Raw genomic sequence first — 19871 nt, 5'->3', positions numbered from 1 at the left:
ATTAGAGCTGCTCAAAAAATGGGAAGGGGAGAGATGACATTTCAAAGTTTTCCTTTCTTTTTCTTTATTTTAATAGAATTAATTGCTTTTAAGGCCTGAAGGAAATTTCAAATGAATAAATTAAATAATTTTTCCTCATTTGATTTGTCAACATTCAAAATATTAATCAAAAATTTCCTGGAAATACAATACTTAAGAACAGGTTGACCAGATTGATAAAGGGAAATTCTTTGTAGAGTTCAGATGCCATTTGGTCTCTTCAGAGCTGTAAAGTCCCGTTAGAGTTTAGACAGTCCACGGATGACAAACCTGATGAAGGACAATAATCTCTGTCTTAACTGAATATCTTCATGCCTGTTTTCCGCAAGGCATCTTTCACCTCCTTGTTCCTGAGGCTGTAGATAATGGGGTTCAAGGTTGGAGTCACCACTGAGTAGAACAGAGAGAGTAACTTGTTCACATCTGGAGAGAAGCTGGACGTAGGGCGCACGTACATGATAAGGGCCATCCCATAGAACAACATCACCACAATGAGGTGTGAGGAGCAGGTGGAGAAGGCTCTGTGCCTGCCTTCAGCAGACCTAATTTTAAGGATGGTGGAGATGACACAGGTGTAGGAGACCAGGATCAGCAACAATGGCAGAATGAGGATGACAGCAGCACCCACAATGATCTGGACCTCATTCCAGTAGGTGTCCCCGCACACCAGCTTCAGCACCGGCTGGATCTCACACAAGAAGTGGTTGATAACATTGGATCCACAAAAAGGAAGTGTGAAGATAAAGATTGTGTGCTCCAGAGCCACCAGCGTGCCACAGATCCATGAGCCACCAGACAGCTGGATGCAAACCCTCTTATTCATGATGGCCGTGTAGCGCAGTGGGTTGCATATGGCACAGTAGCGGTCATAGGCCATAGCAGCTAGGAGGAAGCACTCTGTTCCACCAAAGAATAGAAAGAAATACATTTGTACAGCACAACCAGCAAAGGAGATGGTTTTGTCTTCTGAGAGGAGGTTGGCCAGCATCTTGGGCAGAGTGACCGAGGTGTAGCAGATCTCCAGGAAGGACAAGTTCCTGAGAAAGAAATACATGGGGGTGTGAAGGGCCGGATCAACACTTATGGCAATGATTATGAGGATGTTGCCCAGCACTGTGATGATGTATATGCATAGAAACACCACAAACAGAATGATATTCCCGTCTGTGTGGTTAGAGAAGCCAAGTATGACAAACTCAGTCACGAAGGTCTTATTTCTCATTTTTTCTCAATCAACATATTTCATCTTGAGAAATAAAAAGAAAAACTACATATTAGTTTGGTACAGTGAATTAAATCTATTTTTCTATTTATCTATTAATCTATGTTCTTTCACCTATCTCTCCACGGAACCATACCTCTGCCTGTCTGATATGAATCAGGACTGACACCATTTTGGACCAATTATCTTATCACAACACAGTAATTCCAGAGTAACTTCACTGAAGTCAATGGTTTCCATTCTTTCCTCAGTATCGCTGGCTTTATATTAGTGTATGTTAATAAACTCAGTGGAAATGCACCTGTTCTATACTAGCATCAGAAGAAAAAATACTTAGATCAATGATCTTATAATTATATAAAACAGAGGTGCAACCAGAATCAGGTTCAATAGAGTTACACTGGTGTAAGTAATTTCAACATCTGCACTCAAGTTTCTTGGAACATGTATGTTAAAATAATGTATCACCATTTATTTGATTCTCAACGGGAATGTGGCACAATCTGGGAAGCTGCGCCAATATACTTCAACTGAGCATATGGACGGGTTTATCGTAATTTCACTGCATTGCTATTCCAACTGTCTATATGAAAAGCACGTGTGGGGGTTATGCTATTCACTGTGCTACTCTATAGCACACACACACACACACACACACACACACACACACATACATATAATCTAATGGCCTGTTTCTCCTCTCTTCTCCACGAAACCGATAACAGTCCATTGACTTCAGTGCCAGTAATCCTGATCTGATTTACTTTGTCCTCTTTTTCTTCATCCCTCCACCTCTGTTTGTGCCCGATTTTATCTACCCATTAATCTTCCCCTTTTCCCCATATCATAAAACTTTATTAATCCTCTTCATTTCACCAATTCTACTCTTACTTCAGAAAGTAAGGGTGCTCACCCGGAATCAAACCAATGGTCCATCTAGCCCAGTATCTTGTCTTCTGACAGTGGACGGTGTAAGATGATTCAAAGGGGATGAACAAGTTCAGAGTCATTAATGAGTGATCCATCCCCTCTCAACCAGTCCCGGCTTCTCATAGTTAGAAACTTAGGGACACCCAGAGCATGGGGTTGTGTCCTTGGCTATCTTTGATAATAGCTATTGATGGACTTATCTAATTCTTTTTTTAACCCAGTTATACTTTTGATCTTCACAACATCCCTGGCAATAAGTTCCACACGATCACTGTGTACATATGAAGAAATAATTCCTTATGCTTGTCTTAAACATGCTGCCTATTAATTTTATTGAGTTACCCCTGGTTTGTCATGTTATGCAAATGAGTAAATAAGACTTCCCTTTTCATTTTCTCCACACCATTCATGATTTGATAGAAGTCTAACATTTCCCCCATTAGTTGTCCCTTTCTTAAGCTTAATTATACTATGATAAATTAGCAGTCGCTTCATTGGAGCCAAATGAGTTGCAGTAACATTACATTATGGTAAGGAAGATGAGAACACGTGTCTCTCCTTATGTAAACCATCTAGATCATGACTGTAAAAATTATTGTCCTCTTGAATGTGTATATATATGGGAATCAGTTTTTATTGAGTGCAATTTTTATTTGCATTTTATTTTATTTGTATTTGAGACCTGCTCATCACTAAAATTGCACCCTGAGTCTTCACCAAAAGTCCAATAATGAATTATTACTGAATAAATATTTTGACAGTCTCCTAAGTCTCTTTGTCAAATTACAGTTATTTAGGTCATGGTTCTCCTCTCTCTTATCCCTGTGAAACTCATTGCAATTAATGCAAATTACGCCAGTGAAAAATAGGAGGAAAGCTGGGGTAGCTAAACATCTACCCTATCAGATCATCTTCTGATGTACACAGTCATTTCATTGAAGTCCACATGGTTCCATCAGTGTAAACTCAATTAAGTGAGATCAGAGTTTTCATATTATTAACTATATTTGATCAAAAAACAGAATTTATGCCCCATGGTAAATACAAAGATTTCCAAATTTAATTTAATCACAAACCAGGATGAAAAGGCAAAATATCTGATTTTATTTTACAAAATTATATATTCCAAAACTATTTTGTTGGAATCTTATGAATACACGATGAAATGTTTCATTTCAATCATCTAACAATATTTCATTTGAATGTATATTTGAATATCTTCCCATGTAATCATTTTGAATTGAATAAAATAGTCAAAACTTGCTGATAATGTCCTATCCAAATTTAGACAGAATCAATACGTTGCAATGTAAAAGGTTTTGATTTAATCAAATCAGCATTTTCTGGTGGAAAACTGTTCTACTATTACCTGCAATACAGTCACTTGTGATTTTGCACTCAGTTGAATATCTGTGCTTGGAACTTTAAAACAGAGCACATTTCAGTTCAAGAAATGATAGGAATTTAAGGAGACTCATCTAGATTCAGCACATTTAGAAGAATCCAAAGGAAATATAGTCAAAACAAGAAATTTCTCACCTCTTCCGCAGGCCACATTCATCTCCTTTCTGTGATCAACAACAAATTCAGTATCAGAAGGAATGGGAAAATTTAACAGCTTCTTTAGAAACCCTGGGGACCTGGTCTTTGATTCACCTCAAATACCCCATTATATGAAGCCATATCATAGCTATTCAGGCAATGTCTTCCTCCCATTAAAATCAATTCCAAATAGTTGACTTCAATAGGAGTACAATTTGGCACAGAATATTTGCATCTTTGGTTGTGTGTTAAAGTCCTAAATCCTGTAGGCACCTTTCGAAATTCCACTTCTCATAACCAAGCAAAGGCCTCATAGTTTGGTCCAAATGCAGGACGCCTCCAGCCAAATGCCATTGAGTGCACACAATTCCCACCCAAGGGAAATGGCAGGATCGTTGCATCACATCACAATTACAGGACTGAGCACATGCTATCTTTGACAAATGGCAACTTCACAACATCAAAGGAAAGAGTCTTAAAAACAATTAATAGCACCTTCATGTACAAAAGCTCCGTTATTTTCAATGTGAACAAGATTGGCAGAACCTGCTCCTAATTAATCAAGGGTAAAATTTTCTAATCAATCTAATCTATATAATTTTCTAAACATCTAAGTGATTTACAAGCTTAAGTACCATTTTTGAAAGTGACTTAGGCAGCCAGGCCCATGTTTATCAAGGTATATACGTGCCTAATTCCCATTGACTTGACTCAGAGTTAGGCACCTGAATGACCTGAATCCTTTGCAAGTCTGGCCTTTAATGCACGTCAATGGAAACATTACCCCCAACTCATATCCTCATTGTGAGGAAGGGTTAGAGTTAGATTCACAAATAGAGTTTGGTGCCTAAATGCTACTTTAGGTGCCTAAATCCCAGATTTAGCTACCACTGGTGTTCGCAAAGCCTTGTAGGCAGCTCAGTTTCTTGATGTCAATGTACCCTAGATGCCTGCTTGTAAGGCTCTGGGCGTGAGCAACGTGGCCTCTCTCTAGGCATCTGGATTCATAGATTCCAATGACAGACAGGACCATTGTGATCACCTCATCTGACCTCCTGTATGACACAATCCACAGAACTTCCCCAAAATAATTCCTAGAACAGATCTTTTCGAAAAATATCCAATCTTGATTTTAAAATGGTCAGTGAGGGAGAATCCACCATGACCCTTGGTTAATTGTTCCAATGGATAGTGTATGCCCTACTTTGGGTCTGAATTTGTCTAGCTTTAACTTTCAGCCATTCCATCATGTTTATATCTTTTTCTTCTAAATTGAAGAGCCCATTATTAAAATATTTGTTCTCTATGTAGATACTTATACACTGTAATCAAGTCACCTCTTAATTTTCTCTTTCTAAAGCAAAATAGATTGAGCTCCTTTAGTCCATCACTGTGAGGCAGATTTTCTAATCCTTTAATCATTTTCATGGCTCTTCTCTGAAACCTCTCAAATTTATCAGTAACCGTCTTGAACTGTGGACAGAAGAAGTAGACAGCATTTCAGCATCAGAGGGGTAGCCGTGTTAGTCTGAATCTGTAAAAAGTAACAGAGGGTCCTGTGGCACCTTTAAGTCCTTCTGTTAGTCTTAAAGGTGCCACAGGACCCTCTGTTAACATTTCAGCAGTGGTTACACCACAGCAAATACAATGGTGAAATAACCCCTCTACTCCTACTCGAGATGCTCCTGTTTATGCATCACAGGATGAAATTAGCTGTTTGGGCCAAAGCATTGCACTGAGAGCTCATGTTCACCTGATTTTCTACTACAACCCTCAAATGTTTTCCAGAGTCACTGTTTCCCAGGATAAAGTCCCCCATGCTGTAAGTATGGCCTGCATTCATTCTTCCTAGATGCATAGATTTACATGTAGCCGGATTAAAAAGCCAATTGTACGCTTGTTCACAGTTAACCAAGCAATTCAGATCACTCAGAATCAGTGACCTATCAGCTTCATTATTTTATACAGCCCTAACTTTTGTGTCACCTACAAATATAATCCAGGTAATTGATGAAAATCTTGACTAGTGAAAGGCTAAGTACTGATACCTATAGGACCCTGCTAGACACACTCCCACTCAATGATGATTCCCTGTTTACAGTTGCATTTTGAGATCTAACAATTAGCTAGTTTTTAATGCATTTAATGTGAGATGTCTTAATTTTATGTTGTTCTATTTTTTTTAATAAAAATGTTGTTTAGTACTGAGACAATGTTGTATATAAGGCTCAGTGAAACCCACAAACCAGCAAAGATAGAATCTTGGTGGTTCCTCCACTGGGCTGGGTCCTGTATCCACTCAATGACATACCTTGGGAATCTCCAGGAATAAACCTGAGCTAATCTATGCAATGGGTCTTACTCAAGGCACTGATTATAAACACCCGATATATGCTTAGATTAGAGTAAACACACCTTTATTTAACAATTTAAGAAAATGTGATATAACAGGCTGAGATTAATTAAAAATGTCACAACCAATTTAAATCAGTGTACAAGGGGCAGAGAGATGCTAACTTAGGGTCATTACATGCTTCATAAGCCCTCTGAAGGTGGGAGTTTTTACAACCAGAGATCAATAACCCTGGATGGATGATAAGACCCCTTCATCTCTTCTTAGGCCTGGTCTACACTACGAGTTTAGGTCAAATTTAGCAGCGTTAACTCGAAATAAGCCTGGACACGTCCACACGATGAAGCCCCTTTTTTCGACTTAAAGGGCCCTTTAAACCGATTTCTGTACTCCACCTCCGATGAGGGGATTAGCACTGAAATCAGCCTTTCTGGGTCAGATTTGGGGTAGTGTGGATGGAATTTGACGGTATTGGACTATGGGAGCTATCCCAGAGTGCTTCATTGTGACCGTTCTGGACAGCTGGCCAGGTAGACAAGAAAAGGCCCGTGAAATTTTGAATTTAATTTCCTGTTTGCCCAGCGTGGAGAGCACAGGTGACCACGCAGAGCTCATCAGCACAGGTAACCATGATGGAGTCCCAGGATCGCAAAAGAGCTCCAGCATGGACCGAACAGGAGGTACGGGATCTGCTCGCCATATGGGGAGATGAATCAGTGCTAGCTGAACTCCGTTTCAGTAAACGAAATGCCAAAACATTAGAAAAAGTCTCAAAGGGCATGAAGGACAGAGGCCATAACAGGGACGCATAGCAGTGCCGCGTGAAAATGAAGGCGCTAAGGCAAGCCTACCACAAAACCAGAGAGGCAAACGGAAGGTCCGGGGCAGAGCCGCAGACATGCTGCTTCTACGGTGAGCTGCATGCCATGCTAGGGGGTGCAGCCACCACTACCCCAACCCTGTGCTTTGACTCCATCAATGGAGAATCACGCAACATGGAAGCGGTTTTGGGGGACGAGGAAGATGATGATGAAGACAATGAAGATAGCTCCCAGCAAGGAAGTGGAGAAACCGGTTTCCCCAACAGCCAGGATACGTTTTTCACCCTGGACCTGGAGGCAGTAAATCCACCCAAGGCACGCTTCCAGACCCTGAGGGCACACAAGGGACCTCTGGTGAGTGTACCTTTGTAAATATTACACATGGTTTAAAAGCAAGCGTGTTTAATGATTAATGATTAATTTGCCCTGGCATTTGCGGCCAGTGCAGCTACTGGAAAAGTCTGTTAACATGTATGGGGATGGAGCAGAAATCCTCCAGAGACATCTCCAGAAAGCTCTCCTTGATGTACTCGCAAAGCCTTTGCAAAAGATTTCTGGAGAGGGCTGCCTTATTCCATCCGCCATGGTAGGACACTTTACCATGCCAGGCCAGTGGCACGTAGTCTGGAATCATTGCATAACAAAGCATGGCAGCGTATGGTCCCGGTGTTTGCTGGCATGCAGACAACATCTATTCCTTATCTCTCTTTGTTATCCTCAGGAGAGTGATATCATTCACGATCACCTGGTTGAAATTGGGTGATTTTATTAAGGGGACATTCAGAGGTGCCCATTCCTGCTCGGCTGAACAGAAATATTCCCCGCTGTTAGCCACGCGGTGGGGGGGAGGGGTGAAGTGATCATCCCAGAGAATTGGGTGTGGGGCGGAGGGGTTAGTTGGGTTTGTGCTGCATGTTAACCTGGAAACCGCAGCCCCTCCTTTTACATTGCAAACCCATTTTAAATGGTCAACCCAGTGGTCGCTTGGTATGGGGAATGAGGGCACTGCTGTTTGAAACCATTCCCACATGTTATGAAGGTTAAAAAAGCCAAAAGACTGTGGCTTACCATGGCTGCCTGCAAGCTGAATTCTGTTGTCTGGCACTGCGTGAGTGATCTCTCACACCAAACCGGCAAGCCCTCAATATAAGAGGAAAAATGCAACCTTGTAACGAAAGCACATGTGCTGTGTAATGTGAACAGCAAAATTTAATATGAAAGAGTGTACCCATTGTTCTCTAATATGTGTCTTTTAAACCACCTCTTCCTTTTCCTCCATGAGCTGCAAATGTTTCTCCTTTGCAGAGGTTAGTGAAGATTAGAAGGAGAAAACGGCGCACTCGGGATGATATGTTCTCGGAGCTCCAGATGTCCTCCCACGCTGACAGAGCATAGCAGAATGCGTGGAGGCAGACAATGTCAGAGTGCAAAAAAGCACAATATGAACGAGCAGAGAGGTGGCGGGCTGAATCGCAGGCTGAAGAGAGCAAGTGGTGGGCTGAAGAGAATAGGTGGTGTCAGATTGCTGACAGAAGGCAAGAGTCAATGCTCCGGCTGCTGGAGCATCAAACTGATATGCTCCAGCATATGGTTGAGCTGCAGAAAAGGCAGCAGGAGCAGAGACAGCTGCTACAGCTCCTGTGTAACCAACAAGTTCCATAGCCTCCTCACCCAGACGCCCAAGAACGCGGTGGGGAGGCCTACGGCCACCCAGCCACTCCACCCCAGAGGATTGCCAAAGCAACAGAACGATGGCCTTCAATAAGTGTTAAAGTTTTAAAGTGCAGTGTGTCCTTGTCCTTCCCTCCTCCCCCACCCCACCTGGCGCTTCCCTCCTCCCCCATCACTCCCGGGCTACCTTGGCAGTTATCCCCCTATTTGTGTGATGAATCAATAAAGAATGCATGAATGTGAAGTAACAATGACTTTATTGCCTCTGCAAGCGGTGATCGAAAAGGGGAGGGGAGGGTGGTTAGCTTACAGGGAAATAGAGTGAACTGGGAGGGGGAGGGGTTCATCAAGGAGAAAGAAACAGAAGTTTCACACCGTAGCCTGGCCAGTCACAAAACTGGTTTTAAAAGCTTCTCTGATGCGCACCGCGCCCTGCTGTACTCTTCTAACTGTCCTGGTGTCTGGCTGCATGTAATCAGCGGCCAGGCGATGTGCCTCAGCCTCCCACCCCACCATAAATGTCTCCCCTTTACTGTCACAGATATTGTGGAGCGCACAGCAAGCAGTAATAACAGTGGGAATATTGGTTTCGCTGAGGTCTATCCGAGTCAGTAAACTGCGCCAGCGCACTTTTAAACGTCCAAATGCACATTCTACCACCATTCTGCACTCGCTCAGCCTATAGTTGAACAGGTCCTGACTACTGTCCAGGCTGCCTGTGTACGGCTTCATGAGCCATGGCATTAAGGGGTAGGCTGGGTTCCCAAGGATAACTACAGGCATTTCAACATCCCCAATGGTTATTTTCTGGTCGGGGAAGAAAGTTCCTTCCTGCAGCTTTTGAAACAGACCAGAGTTCCTGAAGATGCGTGCATCATGTACCTTTCCCAGCCATCCGATGTTGATGTTAGTGAAATGTCCCTTGTGGTCCACCAGTGCTTGCAGCAGCATTGAAAAGTACCCTTTTCGGTTTATGTACTCGCTGGCTTGGTACTCCGGTGCCAAGATTGGGATATCGGTTCCGTCTATCGCCCCACCACAGTTAGGGAATCCCATTGCAGCAAAACCATCCACTATGACCTGCACGTTTCCCAGAGTCACTACCCTTGACCAACTACCAGCAGGTCTTTGATTGCATTGGCTACTTGGATCACAGCAGCCTCCACAGTAGATTTGCCCACTCCAAATTGATTCCCGACTGACCGGTAGTTGTCTGGCGTTGCAAGCTTCTACAGTGCTATCACCACTCGCTTCTCAATTGCGAGGGCTGCTCTCATCTTGTTATTCTGGTGCTTCAGGGCAGGAGAAAGCAACTCACAAATTTCCATGAAAGTGCCCTTACGCATGCGAAAGTTTCGCAGCCACTGGGAATCGTCCCACATCTGCAACACGATGCGGTCCCACCAGTGTGTGCTTGTTTCCCGGGCCCAGAATTGGCATTCCATGGCATGAACCTGCCCCATTTAACACCATGATTTGCACATTGCTGGTGCCCATACTTTGTGAGAGGTCTATGTCCATGTCTATTTCTTCATCACTCTCGTTGCCGCGCTGCAGTCGCCTCCTCGCCTGATTTTGCTTTGGCAGGTTCTGGCTCTGCATATACTCCTGAATAATGCACATGGTGTTTATAGTGATCATAATTACCACATGTTGTCAAGTATCAGGGGGTAGCCGTGTTAGTCTGTATCTACAAGGTTGCAGCCGAAGAAGTGAGGTTTTTACTCACAAAAGCTTATGCCCAAATAAATCTGTTAGTCTTTAAGGTGCCACCAGACTCTTTGTTATAATTACCACAGTGATCTGAGCGGGCTCCATGATCCCAGTGCTATAGCGTCTGGGCTCAAAAAAAAGCTGCAAAACTATTTTCTGATGGAGGGAGGGAGGGGCAACTGACGACATGGCTCAGGGAATTAAAATCAACAAAGGTAGCTGTGCATCCGGGAGAAACACAAACAACTGTCACACAGAATGGCCCCCCAAAGATTGAACTCAAAACCCTGGGTTTAGCAGGCCGTTGATTTCACGGAGGGAGGGTGAAGCAAATGAATACAGAACAAATCTGGTCCATCTATCTTTTACATCTTAGGCTGGCAGCAGACGGTGCAGCATGACTGATAGCCATTGGCATCTTCTGGGTGCTTGGCAGAAGATGCTGCATTATGATTGCTAGCCATCATTGTCAAGACGGTGCAATAGGACTGCCGGCAGGACTGAGTCTCCAGGAGACAAAACATGTCTGCCCAGGCGCCTGTGACCGAACTCACTGAGGAGTACGACGGCGACGGATACCAATCGTAATGCACCATCTGCTGCCAAAAGGCAAGGAGCTGCTGCTGTATAGCAATGCAGTCCCACATCTGCCAGCACCAAGTATGCTGATGATGGCTACCAGTCATACTGCACCATCTACTGCCAAAAGGCAATTAGCTGCTGCTGTGTAGCAATGCAGTACCACGTCTGCTGGCACCCAGATGACATATGGTGATGGTGAGCTGAGCTGAGCGGGCTCCATGCTTGCCGTGGTATGTCGTCTGCACAGGTAACCCAGGAAAAAAGGCGCAAAACAATTGTCTGCCGTTGCTCCGAGGGAGGGGGGAGCCTGACGACATGTACCCAGAATCCCCCACGACACTGTTTTAGCCTCATCAGGCATTGGGATCTCAACCCAGAATTCCAATGGGCGGCAGAGACTGCGGGAACTGTGGGATAGCTACCCACAGTGCAACGCTCCAGAAGTCGACGCTAGCCTCGGTACTGTGCATGCAGTCCGCCGACTTAATGCACTTAGAGCATTTTATGTGGGGACACACACAATCGACTGTATAAAAACCATTTCTAAAAAAACGGCTTCCATAAATTCAACCTAATTTCATAGTGTAGACATACCCTCAGACTCAGGCAACCCTTTATAGTCTCTTTGCTGTCCCCATTCCCTTGCAAGCACTTTCCCAAACAACAAAAGTGGTGGTTACTCAAATTTGGGGTTGCTAAATTTCTGATTACAGAAAACAGAACACTCTTGCCCCAAACCCAGACCCCCTTCTCTGAGGTCCCACCCCACTCACTCCATCCCCCATCCTTCCATTTCTCGCTCTCCCCAACCTTCCCTGACTTGCTCAATTTCCCCAGGCTGGTGCACAGGTTTGGGTTGTGGAAGGCGATGAGGGCTCTGGCTGGGAGTGCAGGCTCTGGGGTGGGGCTGAGGATGAGGAGATTGGGGTGCAGGAGGGGGCTCTGGGCTGGAGCCAAGTGATTCAGAGTGTGGGAGGGAGGGAGGGTTCCGGCTGGGGGTACAGGCTCTGGGGCGGGGCCAGAAATGAGGGGTTCAGAGTGTGGGAGGGAGCTCTGGACTGTAGCAGGGGGTTGGAGTGTAGGATGGGATTAGGGCTCCAGCTGGGGGTGTGGGCCCTGCAGTGGGGCTGGTGATGAGGGGTTTGAGGTGCAAGAGGGGGCTCCAGTCTGGGGCTGAGTTGTTTGGAGTGTGGGAGGTGGCTCAGGGCTGGTGAAGGGGGTTGGGTTGCAGTAGGAGGTGTGGGCTTCAGGTGGCGCTTACCTCAAGTGTCTCCCGGAAGCAGTGGCATGTCCCCCTTCCATCTCCTAGGAGGATACGCAGCGAGGCGGCTCAACGTGATGCACCATCCACAGGCACCACCCCCACAGCTCCCATTGGCTGTGGTTCCTGGACAATGGGAGCTGGGAAGCCGGATCTCAGAGCAGGGACAGCACACAGAGCTCCCTGGCTGCCCCATAGCCTAGGAGCCAGAGGGGGGACATGCCGCTGCTTCCAGGAACCATGCGGAGCCAGGACACGCAGGGAGGTTGCCTTATCCTGCTGCGCTGCCAACTGGACTTTTAGTGGCCTGGTCAGCACTGGTTACTGGAGCCGCCAGTGTCCCTTTTTGACCAGGAGTTCTGGTAAAAAACCAGATGTTTACAACCCTCCTCACACTGTTTTCACTGCAGGCCCACTTCAGTCAGTTCTGGGTACAGCAACATTCTCTGCACTGGCTCCACTGGTCCAACAATAGCTGCCCTGGCTCCTGGCTAGGTCAAAGTCCCAGCAGACTCTCAATAGCAGCTTCTGGCTTTATAGCAGCAGCTTAGCAGCAGTCCTGGCTTGCAAAGAGCTTCACAAAGAAATCTCCACAGACACCCCTCCCCCCACAGCAGGATCTCTGCTCCCCACCAAGATGGAGCCCACTGCATGCTCTCCCTGCATCCCTTGGAAGCAGAAGTTTCCAAGGCTGGATTGCTGCTCTCAGGATTTTCCCAATTGTAACAATCCCAAATCAGTTCAGAGATCCCTCTAGTAGAGGGTACCTACAGTTAGGACACCCACCTGGGGTATAGGACATCCACTGTTCAAGTTCCCCTCCCCCTGAAAAGGACAAAGAATTTGAACAGACATTTCCTGCCTCATGGCTTTTTTTTTATAAATACTTGCATATTCATTAGGTGAAAGAGCATGTGAGACTCACTCTCTAGTTTGGTGGTTGGGGTTCTCCCCTGGAAGGTGGCAGCCCCAGGAGCCAGGTGCACTGCTCTGACAACTCTTTAATTATTTATGTAAATTGGAACTCCATTCAACAGGTAAGGCTGAGGGAACCCCACAGCAGAATGTCCCAGAGCTCAGTGGTTAAGGCACTCATCTGGGAGGTGGAAACCCCCTCTACAAATCCCTTCTCCTCATCAGATAGATAGGAAACTGAACGGGGGGTCTCCCACCTCCCAGGTGGGTACCAAAGCCTCTAAGCTAAAAGGTATAGGGAAGCTTCTATTGCACCCAACTCCTCCTCCATTGTTTCTTGCACGAAACCCCTTAGGAACCTACCTCCAGCAGACAGTTCCTGTCTGTACATCACAAGCAGAGATAGGCACTTCACTTCAGCCTGGACCTAGGCACTGGACTCCTGTTGAGGGGCAGGGCCTAGCACATATGCCTCAACTCAGCATACCCCATTAGCAAGTTTAGGTAGTTCCCCACACTGAATCCTGGCTTTTGTGGAGCCCATTGTTTGGTGCCTATCTCCCTCCTCTCATTCTTCAGGGAACCTAGGCCCCAAACCCAGGCTTTGTGAATCACAGTGTCTTTCAATATGCCTAAAATTTAAGCATGGCGAGAAGGAGACATATTAATCACACTGGATGTACCCCGATGAACAATGAATTCCTGGTCAAAAATAGAAGCTGTGATTAATGGCTTTACATGTCCCAGGACCAAAGAATGGTATATATGAGTTCACCAGCAATGCAGATTTCCTCTTAGACCTCAGATATCCCATGTGCAATCTAATTATAAATGATATTATGGTTTGAATTAGAACTGATTGACAAATGGGAAGGAATAATAGTTGACATTCTTTTTGAGATATCTGACATTCCTTTCAAAGCATATTTTGAAATGAATTGCAAAGTGCTAAAAATTTAAAATACTTCTACTGAAGGTGAAAAAATAATAGCAAAACATTTTCAAGTTCCTCCACCCAATACATGTATTTTTCTTTGACTTTAGTGAAGAGAAATCTTTGAGGAATTTAGAAATTTCAACCAACTCTAATTTAAATATGAGAGATTTTTCTACAAAATATAGATATACTAGAATTAGAACAGGTCAAAAAATGCGAAGAGGGAGCAGTGTAATTTTCTTTTCTTTTCTTTTCTTTTCTTTTCTTTTCTTTTCTTTTCTAAATAGTCACAGATTTTTAGGACAGAAGGGGATTGAAAAAAATCCTAATTTCTTTTGCTGAAATTCATAATTTTAATTTTAAAAAATTAATTAAAATACAAACTTCAAAAAAAAAAGTTCTCCAGCACTACCTTTGATTAGATAAAATTTCTTTATAATGCTGAGACGTGTCTTGGTCTCTTCCATGCTGTAGAGTCTCTTGAGAGGTGAGATATTCCCTAGGGGATAACCCAGCTGAAGGGAAATTGTCTATTTTTCTGGATGAAATATCTTCATCCCTGTTTTCCTCAAAGCACCTTTCATCTCCTTGTTCCTGAGGCTGTAGATAATGGGGTTCAAGATTGGTGTCACCACTGAGTAGAACAGAGAGAGTAACTTGTTCACATCTGGAGAGAAGCTGGACTTGGGGCGCACATACATGATAAGGGCCGTCCCATAGAACAACGTCACCACAATGAGGTGCGAGGAGCAGGTGGAGAATGCTCTGCGCCTGCCTTCAGTGGACCTAATGTTAAGGATGGTGGAGATGATACAGATGTAGGACACCAGGATCAGCATGAAAGGCAGTATTAGGACGAAGGCAGCACCCAAAATTATCAGGATCTCAATCCAAGAGGTGTCCCCGCACACCAGCTTCAGCACCGGCTGGATCTCACAAAATAAGTGATTGATTACATTGGATCCACAAAAAGGAAGTGTGAAGACAAAAGTTGTGTGCCCCATGGCCGCCAAGGTGCCACAGATATATGAGCCACCTGTCAATTGGATGCAAACCCTCTTATTCATGATGGCAGTGTAGTGCAGTGGGTTGCATATGGCACTGTAGCGGTCATAGGCCATACAAGCAAGCAGGAAGCATTCAGTAACACCGAAGAATAGAAAGAAATACATCTGTACAGCACAACTGACAAAGGACATGGTTTTACTCTCTGAGACCAAGTTGGCTAGTATCTTGGGTAGAGTCACTGATGTGTAACAGATCTCCAAGAAAGACAAGGTCCTGAGGAAGAAATACATAGGGGTGTGAAGAACAGGATCCACACTTATGATGATAATGATGAGGATGTTGCCCAGCACTGTGATGATGTAAATACATAGAAATACCATGAATAAAACAGGATTCATGTCTGGGTAATTAGAGAAGCCCAGTATGACAAACTCAATCACAGACGTGTTTTTTCTCATTTTCTTCTTCAGTATAATTCAACTTGAGAATTAAAAAGAAAAACTACATATTAGTTTGATACTTTAAATCAAGTCAAACGATATCTAATCTATCTATCTATCTATCTATCACAATTTGTCCACTATCTCTCCACACATACATCCCTCTGTCTGTCTGATATGAATCAGGACTGACACTATTTTGTTCCAATTCTCCTGTCACAACACTATCAATCCGGAGTAACTTCAATAAGGTTGATGGTTTGCATTCTCCTCTCAGTCACAACAGGTTTATATTGGTGTATGCTCCTAACCTCAGTGTAAATATACCTTTTTTACTAGCATCAAAGGAAAAAAAACTTTGACTGATGAAATTGTACATCTGTAAACCATGAGTGCGATCAGACACAGCTTCAATGGATTTACAGTGATGGAACTAAATGTCAGAATCTGCCTCCAAGTCTTTTGGGGCATGTATGTTAAAATAATATATGATCCCTTAGCAGATTTTCGCCTGGTGTGTGGCACAATCAAGGAAGCTAGGTCAATATACATCAGCTGAGAACATAGAGTTGTTTATCATAATTTCACTGCATTACAATTCCAACAGACTACATGGGAATACATGTGAGAGTTATGTTATGCATTTTGCAACAGAGATGGCTTGTTTCTCCTCTCCTTTCCATGAAATTGGCAACAGTCCATCGGCTTCAGCACCCTTAATCCTGATTTCATATACTTTGTCCCCTCTACATTCATGCCTGCACCTCTGTTTGTGCCTCTCTTTATCTACCTATTAATCTTCCCATTTCCCACATTCTAAACCTTTTGTAATCCCTTTCTTTTCCACAACTGTCCTCTTAATGACACTGCAATAAATTAGGAGTAGCTTCACTGGACCCAAGTGGCTTGCATGAATATTACAGTATAGTAAGGAAAATTAAAGTCCATGTTTCTCTGTATGGGTACATCAATACTGCACAGTACTTATGGAGGCATACATGATACGACCCTCTAACGTGGCAGTTTAGATGGTAAGGCATGGCTTAGGTGGGTAAAGGCATGCAAGATACTTAGGGTATGTACCCTACATGGCTCTCTACATGCCTTAGCAATGCCTGCCCCATCTACACTTCTATTTTAGCAGCGTAGTGTCCTGCAAACACCCCCTGCTGGAGCGTTTCCCCACCACAGGGAATGAGTGTGGGAATGGGGAAAAATTCCTGCATCTCCCCACAGTCTCCCACTGCTGGAGCCTTTCACTGCCACACATAACTACTAGGGCTGTCAAGCAATTAAAAAAATGTATCACGATTAATGGCACTGTTAAACAACAATAGAATACCATTTATTTAAATAGTTTGGGATGTTTTCTACATTTTCAAATATACAGATTTCAATTACAATACCGAATACAAAGCATACAGTGCTCACTTTATATTTATTTTGGATTACAAATATTTGCACGGTAAAAAAACAAAAGAAAGTATATTTCAATTCACCTAATACAAGCACTGTAGTGCAATCTCTTTATAATGAAAGTTGAACTTACAAATGTAGAATTATGTACAAAAAATAACTGCATTCTAAAAAAAAACCAAATGTAAAACTTTACAACCTACAAGTCCACTCAGTCCTATTTTAGCCAATCACTCAGACAACAAGTTTGGTTACAATTTGCAGGAGATAATGCTGCCCACGTCTTGTTTACAATGTCACCTGAAAGTGAGAACAGGTATTTGCATGGCTCTGTTGTAGCCAGCATCGCAAGATATTTACGTGCAGATGCGCTTCATATGTCCCTTCATGCTGCAACCACCATTCCAGGGGACATGCGTCCATGCTGATGTCGGGTTCTGCTCAATAACAATCCAAAGCACAGCAGACCGACGCGTGTTCATTTTCATCATCTGAGTCAGATGTCACCAGCAGAAGGTTGATTTTCTTTTTTGATGGTTCGGGTTCTGTAGTTTCCACATCAGAGTGTTACTCTTTTAAGACATCTGAAAGCATTCTCCACACCTCGTCCCTCTCAGATTTTGGAAGGCACGTCAGATTCCTAAACCTTGGGTCGAGTGCTGTATCTATTCTTAGAAATCTCACATTGGTACCGTCTTTGTGTTTTGTCAAATCTGATGTGAAAATGTTCTTAAAACGAACATGTGCTGGGTCATCATCTGAGACAGCTAGAATATGACATATATGGCAGAATGTGGGTAAAACAGAAGAGGAGACATACAATTCTCCCCCAAGGAGTTCAGTCACAAATTTAATTAATGTGTTATTTTTTTAATGAGCATCATCAGCATGGAAGCATGTCCTCTGGAATGGTAGCTGAAGCATGAAGGGGCATATGAATGTTTAGCATATCTGGAATGTAAATACATAAGAACATAAGAAAGGCCGTACCGGGTCAGACCAAAGGTCCATCTAGCCCAGGATCCAGTCTACCGACAGTGGCCAATGCCAGGTGCCCCAGAGGGAGTGAACCTAACAGGCAATGATCAAGTGATCTCTCTCCTGCCATCCATCTTCATCCTCTGACAGACAGAGGCTAGGGACACCATTCCTTACCCGTCCTGGCTAATAGCCATTAATGGACTTAATCACCATGAATTTATCCAGTTCTCTTTTAAACGGTGTTATAGTCCTAGCCTTCACAACCTTCTCAGGTAAGGAGTTCCACAAGTTGACTGTGCGCTGCGTGAAGAAGAACTTCCTTTTATTTGTTTTAAACCTGCTGCCTATTAATTTCATTTGATGATCCCTAGTTCTTGTATTATGGGAATAAGTAAATAACTTTTCCTTATCCACTTTCTCCACATCACTCATGATTTTATATACCTCTATCATATCCCCCCTTAGTCTCCTCTTTTCCAAGCTGAAGAGTCCTAGCCTCTTTAATCTCTCCTCATATGGGACCCGTTCCAAACCCTTAATCATTTTAGTTGCCCTTTTCTGAACCTTTTCTAGTGCCAGTATATCTTTTTTGAGATGAGGAGACCACATCTGTATGCAGTATTCGAGATGAGGGCGTACCATTGATTTATATAAGGGCAATAATATATTCTCAGTCTTATTCTCTATCCCCTTTTTAATGATTCCTAACATCCTGTTTGCTTTTCTGACCGCCTCTGCACACTGCGTGGACATTTTCAGAGAACTATACACGATGACTCCAAGATCTTTTTCCTGACTTGTTGTAGCTAAATTAGCCCCCATCATATTGTATGTATAGTTGGGGTTATTTTTTCCAATGTGCATTACTTTACATTTATCCACATTAAATTTCATTTGCCATTTTGTTGCCCAATCACTTAGTTTTGTGAGATCTTTTTGAAGTTCTTCACAGTCTTCTTTGGACTTAACTATCTTTAGCAGTTTAGTATCATCTGCAAACTTTGCCACCTCACTGTTTACCCCTTTCTTCAGATCATTTATGAATAAGTTGAATAGGATCAGTCAGAGGACTGACCCTTGGGGAACACCACTAGTTACTCCCTCCATTCTGAGAATTTACCATTTATTCCTACCCTTTGTTCCCTCTCTTTTAACCTGTTATCAATCCATGAAAGGACCTTCCCTTTTATCCCATGGCAGCTTAATTTACATAAGAGCCTTTGGTGAGGGACCTTGTCAAAGGCTTTCTGGAAATCTAAGTACATTATGTCCACTGGATCCCCCTTGTCCACATGTTTGTTGACCCCTTCAAAGAATTCTAATAAATTAGTAAGACATGATTTCCCTTTACAGAAACCATGTTGACTATTGCTCGACAGTTTATGTTTTTCTATGTGTCGGACAATTTTATTCTTAACTATTGTTTCGACTAATTTGCCCGGTACAGACGTTAGACTTTCAGAACTCTTGGGTGAATGTCATCTGGTCCCGGTGACTTGTTAATGTTAAGTTTATCAATTAATTCCAAAACCTCCTCTCGTGACACTTCAATCTGTGACAGTTCCTCAGATTTGTCACCTACAAAAGCCAGCTCAGGTTTGGGAATCTCCCTAACATCCTCAGCCGTGAAGACTGAAGCAAAGAATCCATTCAGTTTCTCCGCAATGACTTTATCGTCTTTAAGCGCTCCTTTTGTATCTCGATCATCAAGGGGTCCCACTAGTGGTTTAACAGGCTTCCTGCTTCTGATGTACTTAAAAAACATTTTGTTATTACCTTTGGAGTTTTTGGCTAGCCGTTCTTCAAACTCCTCTTTGGCTTCTCTTATTACATTCTTGCACTTAATTTGGCAGCATTTATGCTCCTTTCTATTTGTCTCAATAGGATTTGACTTCCACTTTTTAAAGGAAGTCTTTTTATCTCTCACTGCTTCCTTTACATGGTTGTTAAGCCACGGTGGCTCTCTTTTAGTTCTTTTACTGTGTTTCTTAATTTGGGGTATACATTGAAGTTGGACCTCTATTATGGTGTCTTTAAAAA

General features: G+C 43.3%; 2 protein-coding genes across 2 annotated transcripts; both read right to left on the bottom strand.

The window, feature by feature from the left end:
- Positions 1 to 334: 334 nt before the first annotated feature.
- Positions 335 to 2631, bottom strand: LOC117886269 (olfactory receptor 10C1-like). The gene is made up of 2 exons (XM_034787948.1): positions 2621 to 2631; positions 335 to 1256 (listed from the first exon to the last, which is right to left on the bottom strand). The coding sequence occupies exons 1-2, from the start codon at positions 2629 to 2631 to the stop codon at positions 335 to 337; spliced, it is 933 nt and encodes a 310-aa protein (XP_034643839.1).
- A 9824-nt stretch (positions 2632 to 12455) lies between these two features.
- On the bottom strand, positions 12456 to 15452 carry LOC117885856 (olfactory receptor 10C1-like). The gene is made up of 2 exons (XM_034787370.1): positions 14550 to 15452; positions 12456 to 12488 (listed from the first exon to the last, which is right to left on the bottom strand). Exons 1-2 carry the CDS (start codon positions 15450 to 15452, stop codon positions 12456 to 12458), a joined length of 936 nt encoding a protein of 311 aa, XP_034643261.1.
- Positions 15453 to 19871: the final 4419 nt, after the last annotated feature.

The sequence above is a fragment of the Trachemys scripta genome, chromosome 12 (assembly GCF_013100865.1).
Source record: "Trachemys scripta elegans isolate TJP31775 chromosome 12, CAS_Tse_1.0, whole genome shotgun sequence".
NCBI lineage: Eukaryota > Metazoa > Chordata > Testudines > Emydidae > Trachemys > Trachemys scripta.
The sequence above is the reverse complement of the archived record's forward strand: the minus strand, read 5'-3'. Positions and strand labels throughout refer to the sequence as shown.